The sequence below is a fragment of the Ylistrum balloti genome, unplaced genomic scaffold (genome assembly GCF_031769215.1).
Source record: "Ylistrum balloti isolate Yb309-2 unplaced genomic scaffold, AGI_CSIRO_Ybal_v1 Utg370580, whole genome shotgun sequence".
Taxonomy (NCBI): Eukaryota; Metazoa; Mollusca; class Bivalvia; order Pectinida; family Pectinidae; genus Ylistrum; species Ylistrum balloti.
The window spans coordinates 1641390-1651497 of NW_026782361.1; the positions used below are offsets into that span (position 1 = coordinate 1641390).

The 10108-nt window shown below is 33.3% G+C and overlaps 1 protein-coding gene across 1 annotated transcript; it reads left to right on the forward strand.

Moving 5' to 3' along the window:
- Window positions 1–211: 211 nt before the first annotated feature.
- On the forward strand, window positions 212–10108 carry LOC132556655 (uncharacterized). The gene is made up of 5 exons (XM_060221090.1): window positions 212–628; window positions 772–884; window positions 1698–3358; window positions 3682–3942; window positions 9903–10108. Exons 1-5 carry the CDS (start codon window positions 212–214, stop codon window positions 10106–10108), a joined length of 2658 nt encoding a protein of 885 aa, XP_060077073.1.

A 10108-nucleotide genomic window follows, 5' to 3' on the forward strand; every position in this document is an offset into this window, starting at 1 on the left:
TTGAAATATCGAATACAGAAATAAGAAAAATTTTTTTTTAGTTTTAAAAAACTTTATTTTTATATACAACGGATGCCAATGTTTAATGCTAATGATACACTTTTATTTCAAAAAACAAAAAAAAAAAAACAAAAAAATAGTTATAACACCCAAGGTTTTATCTGAATTCATTTTTATATATGTACATATTTGAGTTTTCTTGTTTTTATAGATGCAATATTTGAGATGGATTCTACTGATGGCACTCATGACCATCGTTCCGTGTGTAATTGGACAACACTTCCGAAACCTTCATTTGGAGCCATGGTTTGCACAATGTCTGCGCAAGTTTTATAAAAGATTTAACAATGTAGAGAACTCTGTCGGACTAACTATAAAACAGTACTGCACAATGTCAGCAGAATGGAATAATATGCGAACTACTAAAATAAGCAAAAGATTTTTAGATCGAAATCCTCTAGCTCGAAGCTACTTAAATAAGCTGGAGAGAAGAATTGTGGAAAAGACACGCAAGGACAGAGTGAAGAGGCAGGTACTCGATCAAAGAGTACGAAAGGAATACCGCATGATGACAGATGAAGAAAGGAACCGTTTCCATAGGGCTGTTTATAAAATGAAAACGACAATGGTAAGTTATATATTATTTTTCCTTTATACTTTTATGTATTTGAGATGCTTTGTTGATACAATAGTACTATGCTCATATGTTTACATAGATATTTAAGAAATACGTTATCGTTTAGATGACTATACAAATACATACTCTTTCAGGAAGGGGAAGTAACGAGATATGAAGCGTTCGCAGCTTATCACTCTGGAGATACCCAATTTACAGCTCACGGGGGATGCAACTTCCCTGGCTGGCACAGGATTTACCTCCTCATGTATGTATAGGACATAATACCGTAATTGTTACCACCACTTTGTTTGACATGCTTCTACCACGATAAAAGAGCTATTTTGACAACAAATTGATTTGTTTAGCTTTCACATGTGTTAACATCATCACATAGTTTCGTTATAATATGACCTATAGTGAAATGCTGGAGATTAATATGCAACACTGACAATTGCAAAAATAAGTGGAAATACTTAAATAAAATATAATTATTACAAACGATAAACGGGTTTATGATAATAAAAATCAAAATCAAATGCTTAAAACACCAAGAGTAATTATTGCACGTTTTAAGTTCCACGAGTGCATGAAAATCCCTTCCTGTCAAAGTTCAAACGTGTCAGCTAATACAAACGCTTTTAAATTTATTCCACATGTGGCATACATATCTATGTCTATACGACAGTTGTTATGATTTACTGATGTCTTAAAAGTTAAATAACGTCCACCTACTGTGGTAGAATATACTGTAGACTCAACTGTGAATAGAAAATTATGTGTTTTGAAGATCAACTTACATTAAACAATACAATTAAATACACGAGACCTAAATAATGAGATAAACTGCTACATACAGCTGAAACATATTTGCCCGCGTTGTAAAAAGTTTTTATTGAATAAAACATATATGAATCTACCTCAATGTACCACATTAAAGGGACATTGATTAAATGGAAATTTCGTACATAGATTAAGTTTTATCGCTTTATCAAGTATTAACTAGATTCTAATGTTTATTCCTATCCAAACTGCATTACAAAATTTGAAAAAAAAATTGATGTATAACGATTGTTTGCAGGTTTGAGGAGGCTCTAAACATCGAAGAACCAGAATTGGGAGGTATTCCTTACTGGGATTCTACGATGGACTCTAACCTTGGTGCACTGGCACGTGATTCCATTATGTGGACGGCAGAATTTGCCGGAAACGGAAATGGAACAGTAACGGAGGGAGTATTTGGTGGACCTACGTCAGAAAACGATCTTATGCGTAATGTAGGAATGTCCGGGCAATTGTTCACTGAAGAGGATATCATAAATATAACATCACGTGTGCGATTTGGAGAAATTTGTGGAAATGCCGAACCAGAATTTGATATAGAATTTAAACATGGCCCTATACATATTTATGTAGACGGACAAATGGGGGTTATACGTACTGCTGCATTAGATCCTGTGTTTTTTCTACATCACGCATTCGTAGACTTTATATGGGAAATGTTTAGGGAAAACTCCGAGAGAAACGGTGTAGATATCGAAAACGACTACCCTGAGGAGTTTGGAGATATATTTCATGCTCCTGATGTACGACTGGATTTAGATCCATCTATTTTTGTCGCGGACTGCTTACAAAAACGTTTTAGTGCTGGTTACCGTTATGCACCACGGCCAACATGTGATACATTAAGATGGCATTGTGGTAGCAAATGGCTTAGATGCATTGATCACCCAAGATACGGTCCCAAATGTGTTCCAATTCTGAGAGGAGAGGAGCCGACAGAACCAACGACAACTACAACAACTACGTCTACTACAACCACCACAACTACAACCACCACTACTCCAGCTCCAACCACCACAACAACCACACCTACAACCACAACAACGAAACGTCCAGATTGTCCAACCCTCCCGCCACCACCACCTCCTCATCCACCTCGAAAACATGGTTACGGCGTCGACGATGGACTGGTTATAATACCAACACAGAATACTTTTGGTGTCAATGGAGACTATGATACCAGACATTGGATGTATCTACCAGTTAGGATAACTGTTAGGCGACCGAACGACTATAAGGCATATCACTCGTATCCAGTTAAAAACGGTAAAGTACAACACCAGAGTGATGTATACTCCCCACAGTCAGACCAAAAGAAGGTGTATAACTACGTAAAACCAGGACAGCCAAAACGTTACGAAAACTGTCAAACATCCAAAAGCGGAGCTGGAGTAGTCTATGTTCAAACTGATGGCATCAACTACGAGGGCAAATACACCGAGTATGCAGTTGTTGACAATCGACTGGCTATTTCAGTAGCATTAGCCTATGTAGCAGTGAAAGATCCCGGGAGAGGCATCAGTGAAGTTCTATTTACGGCCTATGATAATTGTGGCAGAGTTTGCCATCCTTCCTGTTTGAATCTGATTACGAGGAAATATGAACGGTGCACCGGTGCCATGCGAATCACCAACCCAAAAGAGTACATGTACACCAACAGCAGCAGTTACGGAGAATCGGTGGAGAAGGTTTGGGAATTTGGCAATGATTGCCCTCAGTTTAAAACTGATAATATCCACGTCTCCTTCTTCTGTGACTATAGTCAGAGATGGCCTTGGCCGGATGCGCTGAAACAGAAAGACATACAAATGCAAGTTCCTGCTAGTATGAAAAGGTCTCCAAAAAATACCGCCCTTCAATCATCAAAGCCAGCGCAATTTAGTGCTCCTTCATTAAAAAGTAAATAGGATTTTTATTCTGTTTTTATGCAAGATGTTGTATTCTTTCTTTTCTTGGTATCATTATGTTGCAAAGTAATTAAGCACAACTGCAAGTAAATCATGTGACATCAGCTCGGAAGGTGATATCTAAAATATCTCTGCTAACTGTATTTAGTTTATTCAGTATAACGACAAATTAGATGAAATATTTAAATCGAAATCAATTTCGATGTTTAAGTAGAAGTAAAAGTTTCATCTTTCATATATCATGATTTCATAAACATCGTGTATATGATCAATATCATATAAGGGAAATATATCATTATTCTTTCTATTTTTCAGTTTGTAAACCGAAGGTTAGCTCTTTCCAGTCTTGCCCAATAAGGAGAGAACAGTGTAATGCACGTTGTATAAATGGAGAAAGATTCGCATGTACCAATAAATGCCACGTGTTCTCAGAGTGCCAGGGGAATAGTATTTATGTCGTCCGCTGTCCAAGATATCAAAACTTCAATCCTGAAACCAAAGCGTGTGACAGTCATTACAAGTGTCCCGTGCTCCCACCAAAGCGGCCCCAAGGGACCTCCAGAAACCGTTTCCTCGGTAATTATTTCCGTAGGCTATAAAATATTTTACATACTGCACACGTCCACTTTTTAGTGGATGTAATATTTAAGTTTAGTGCTGATGACTTCTGTACACTCAAGTTATGTATACAATTTTTATATCTTGTTTCAGTTTCACTGACGTGAAGCACTTATATTTTGCGAAAAATTATTTTCCTGGACATGCATGCTGAATGTTTCGGAGTATTTACATATAGGAATTTGGAACAGTAGCTAATACATTGGTCGTCTGATAGTTAACTGCTTTTATTAATATTCATTGGCTGAAAGTGAATTAACAATACTGCAATTTCTTCTTATTACCTAACGATTGTACCATTACGTTTCACTAACATCAAATAGTACTAAAATGCCTTTATGTTCTTACATATAATATTTGTATTCGCTTGTCAGGAATTGCATCACTGACGTATTCTAGGTCACTATGGTTTCGGAACGAATTAGATATCATATCACTGTTTGTATTGAAAGGTGTCATAAACATGTGCGTCTTTAATCAGAATATACGCAGGCACTTAACATTGTTCTATAAATTACTAGTTGTATCTTAAAATTACAAAATTTATTGATTATGGGGCTAGTACACCTCCAAATTCAGATTTTTCTTTCGATCAGTTTGAATTTTCCTCAGTCGCCTCCTAGACTTCACAATTTAGGTCTTTAGCATAATTGACGAGTTCTAGAAGGACGAAACAGCTGTATGATAAAGTTTGATTCTGCATTTGTATTTAAAGATGCTACTCATTAATGTGTCTTTTGTACAGACATATTCTTTTTACGTGTTTATATTATCTCCCTTGCTCATTCTACATATTATTGGACGATATCATCAAAATAGTGAGAAATCGTTGATTTTTGTTATAGTTTATTTTTCATTGTTTTCATCCAAGAATTCATTTGTCCCATGATGTGTGATCCATAAGACTTTGAAATAACTACATTTGAAATATCTCATTCGGAATTTCGAAATAATACATGTTACTGAATGATATAAACAAAAACTTCACTGAGTAACATAGTCTTAAGAATTTGATTAAATGACACATACAGGAACACCTTTTAATACAATTTTAGAATTCGATACCATCAAGTCAAATGATGCTTAAAGATGCGTTACACAGTTTTTTTCTCCCAACCGTCAGAAATATTCAACGTGTTGAAAATTTTAGGAAATCCAATCGAATGGAATGGCGCACTAGTTCATAATACAATCTATGACTGAGAGGAGTAATTCATACGCTAATGTGTCTCTCTATATGCTGTAGCATTCACTATCATTGTAATTTAATGTTCAATGTATCAGACGCTAGTAACAAAAACTTAATAAAAATAAATCTGTATGATAGCCATGATTTTACTAATCCAAAGTTATGCTTCGTGTCATAAATGTCATTACTATGTACAACATGTTGTATAAGTTATCTAAAGGTACTGGTCGGCTTGGTGATATTTGTAGTAGTATTTATTCAATGCTGTGATTGTTACATTGCCATTCTAATACATAGAAGTGTGATCTATCATTACATCATATATACTAACATATTGCCGGTATAATGTTACACTGTATAAAAGTCTCGTTAATTGGGACAACAGATTTTCTTGGGAAATCTGTAATATTATAGACAGAGGAACAGATTTATTGATTAAGTAATCAATAATGATGTTTCATCAATTAATGCACTTGTACTCAAATTGATTAGGGTCAATTTCTGTATTCTGGTATATTGATGGTTACTTAATTCTTTTAATACAATTTTTCTTGCATTAGTTAAGGGAAAATTGAATTGTTAACAGAATAACAATGAATCTTACGAATTGGAGGAAATTTTACACAAGAAATCTCGATCTCTCAACTAAATTAAACAGAAGTTTGCCTTCGATAACAAAGCTTATCAGCAGATAAATAAAACTATTCGTACACTGAACTTTAATGCTAGAATCCTAACATTTAACTCTCGTACCCTAAAACTTAACATAAGAAACCTAAACTTAATTAATACGACCCTAAACGTTTACACTAGAATCCTGAAATTTAACACTAGAGCATTAAGATTTATTCCTAAAATCCTACGTTTTAACACTGGAACCCCGAATTTGAACACTAAAATGTAACAGTAGAATTCAAAGCTTTAATACTTAAACTATGATGTGGTGTATTCTAACCAATAAACCAGAATCGTCATTGTTTCCGGAATATACGTTTTTTGTTCCTAGTAATAGTACTCCAATATTAGAGAGCGTCTGCATCCATGCTAAATCCACTTCAGCTTTAAGTGATAATTGATACGTATCCTTGTTAAGTTCCATCAGTATTAATTGAATTAAACTGTAGAAATTAACAGTATTTACTTTGTGTTGAATATATTTGTATCCTTTGTCAAGTGCAATATGAGGAGACTCAAAAATCCTGTGCAATATGGTAACAACGTGTTTGTTTACCTATTTTGTGATAATTTAATATATCAATTAATATTTAATTACAGAGATTTGCATCAGTATTTATACGTACATATGCATAAATTACCCAATTTATTTGGATTTTATTGTAAACCAAAACTTTTTATTTGTGTAATGTGTGCATGAAATGTCTATGTGTAAATATCGCCAATAAATGCAAATAAAACTTTAAAATGTAATAAATTTCTTCTTTTACTTTTCTTTCATAATTCTATTTCAAAGAATTTAATATGACGATATGTTACTTATTTCATACAAAACATATTTTTTTAAAATATATTTATCTTTCTTATTTCGTAGACAGAACTGTTTATGGACTTAAATAATACACTGTGGTCTAGCACGATCAATATCAACTTATTTACATAGATATCATAATCCTTTATCTTTGTAAATTTACATAAAATAAAGGTGGGTTACATGACAAATTGTGGTATAATGTGACAGTGATGAAGAGGATTAAAATATGTGAATATATTTTGAAAGAATAGTTTATAAACTGAACAATTGTTCTAAAAAAATATGCAAATAAATGTATAATGACGTTTTTGCACATTACGTCAAAAGCCTCATCTATCAAGCCGACGTATTGTTTTGTCATGTTGCCCCTTCAGGGCATTTGTCTAGAAATAGGTGGATAATAATATTCATGTACGCAATATCAGCTATAATACCACGTACGTCATACTCTCACCACAAGCTATAAGACATTTTATGTGCAGGAAACAATCAGTTGTCCAGTGCTGGTTAGCTTAAATCGTAAGATCTTTTTCACAATCTAGATAAACAGAATGATTGGTCCAAATGTGTTATTTTTGTACTACTGTACTTTTTTTTTTACTTATTCCAACATTTCTAGCCCACAAATTAAAAGCAAAAACGTTTAAATAATATATTTGATCTTCATGTAACAGTGTTAATCTAACCGGACAGTGTGGTTGTGATTGGTTGTTCGTTTACTCTTTTCCACACCAGGAAATTGGTGTTGGGTTTTCAGCCTATTTCACCACAACGCTTATATCAATGACGAATGGAAATAACACATTTCTTTCCTTAATGTCTATCTTTATATCATCAAGATCTCTAAAAAAACTTCACCTCATTTAATGTTATTTAAGGAGCGCCAGCATTGGATTAATATTTCATCTGAATTATTATTATTATAATGTATATGTTCTTTCAATGCTCCAATTACATGCTTTGTTTCGGCAAGTCTTACACATCTTTCAATTTTATAAAAAAAAATTATAAAAACAAAGAGAGATATTTTTTATTCACCGAGTCTGTTGGCGTGAATTTATATTATAAGTTACAATTACATTTTGGTGACAGTATGATACATATGTTGCTATGAGAACCTTCAGTCAACCACAATCCTGCTATGATATCTGATAGAAGAATTTACACTTTAAGTCACAATCTATGTAATGACTTTTTCACTGATAACACAGTAGTTACTATTCCAGTAAACATATCTAGTTCGTGGTATCGGCCATGTCTATATATTGATAAGATACAATACATGTTAATTGATGATATTTCTTATGCAGTGAATTTGTCCATCCAATCCCTAGATGTCACTAGTGTAATAAACCCTAGAGCGCTTTTCATTGGCTGTGTCAGTCAAAAATCGATTGTGATGTCGTTATATGGACAATGCTGTTACGTCATAACTTGAAAATGTACAACAAAATGGCTGTCACCGTTTGTTAAATGTACCTTTAATGTAATACGTTTATTTTCATTTCATATAAGATTTTATGAAACTCGACTCAAAGTTTTAATTTTTGATCGTCAGGTCTTGCAGATGCTTCGAAGACTTGGTTTATAAAATCGCATGAAATGAAACGACTACATGTATATGCACATCTTAACAGATAACAACTTTACGGCCAGCACATAACACTGAGTGAATCTTATAACCTAATAGCTTATAATTTATCATGTAACACAGAGTGAATCATATAACTTAACAGCTTATAATTATCATGTAACACAGAGTGAATCATATGACTTAACAGCTTATAATTATCATGTAACACAGAGTGAATCATATAACTTAACAGCTTATAATTTATCATGTAACACAGAGTGAATCATATGACTTAACAGCTTATAATTATCATGTAACACAGAGTGAATCATATGACTTAACAGCTTATAATTATCATGTAACACAGAGTGAATCATATAACTTAACAGCTTATAATTTATCATGTAACACAGAGTGAATCATATGACTTAACAGCTTATAATTTATCATGTAACACAGAGTGAATCATATGACTTAACAGCTTATAATTATCATGTAACACAGAGTGAATCATATAACTTAACAGCTTATAATTATCATGTAACACAGAGTGAATCATATGACTTAACAGCTTATAATTATCATGTAACACAGAGTGAATCATATAACTTAACAGCTTATAATTTATCATGTAACACAGAGTGAATCATATGACTTAACAGCTTATAATTTATCATGTAACACAGAGTGAATCATATAACTTAACAGCTTATAATTATCATGTAACACAGAGTGAATCATATAAACTTATATTTTATCATGTAACACAGAGTGAATCATATAACTTAACAGCTTATAATTTATCATGTAACACAGAGTGAATCATATAACCTTGGAGTTTATAATTTATCATGTCACACAGAGTGAATCATATACCTTATATTTTATCATTTATCATGTAACACAGAGTGAACCATATAACTTAATAGTTTACAGTGTGCTAAAACAATATTTTATTTATTGAGAAAATCATTAACAATTATTCAATAAATATCAAACATTACTGCAAGGTTTTTTAATTCTTTAAGTTAGTAACGTGCATGTAAATCGTATATTTAAAAGTTTTTATATCACAATCAGTTAGAAAATGATATGTGGCGTTTCCTTGACTACATTGTCACCGTCATTAGATAGATTAATCAGCACATGTTTTTTAATGAAGCCTTCACACTGAATCTTCTTTGAATAGGTCGAATCTAATAAAATTAGATGATTTACAATAAAAAATATCATGTGAAGTTTATGACATTTCCAGCTGTTTGTTATTACAAAACATCGGTCCTCATTGTTAAAAACAAAATATCAATTGTCAATGACTTTCACCTTCATTCTGGCCGAGAAATTAATCATTATGTCGAGTGACGCCATACAAACACCTGACGTGATTTTTTTTTCTGTTTATAAAATACTCACCTTTCACGTGATATATAGTATAAGGTCTAATGAAGACCACTGTTGTAATGCATTAAAGTATCCCGGAAAACAAGACTGTTGAGTTTTCCCGTGCTAAGTAGTTCGTTCTATTAAGTCATCAATAAATTCGAATATCATATCTATTTTGATTTCTTTAAATAAGTAACACCTTTCTAGACATTTTATAGAATTTGCACCGTCACCTCTTTTTATAAAATATATTTTATATATCAAGTATTGTCTCCTTCGTTTAGAACTGGCACGACTCAGACGTCTTCGCTACCGTCAGCAAATGGCTAGAAACTCCGGACATTTAGACCCTGAGCCACACACAGCCCAAACTCATAGTGATCCACACCCTGGAAACGGTCACGGTACTCCTATGTCTAGCGCGCACACACGTAACAGCCATGTTACGAGAGACTGGCGATCCAGAAGACAGTGGCGAAGAAGTGGTTAA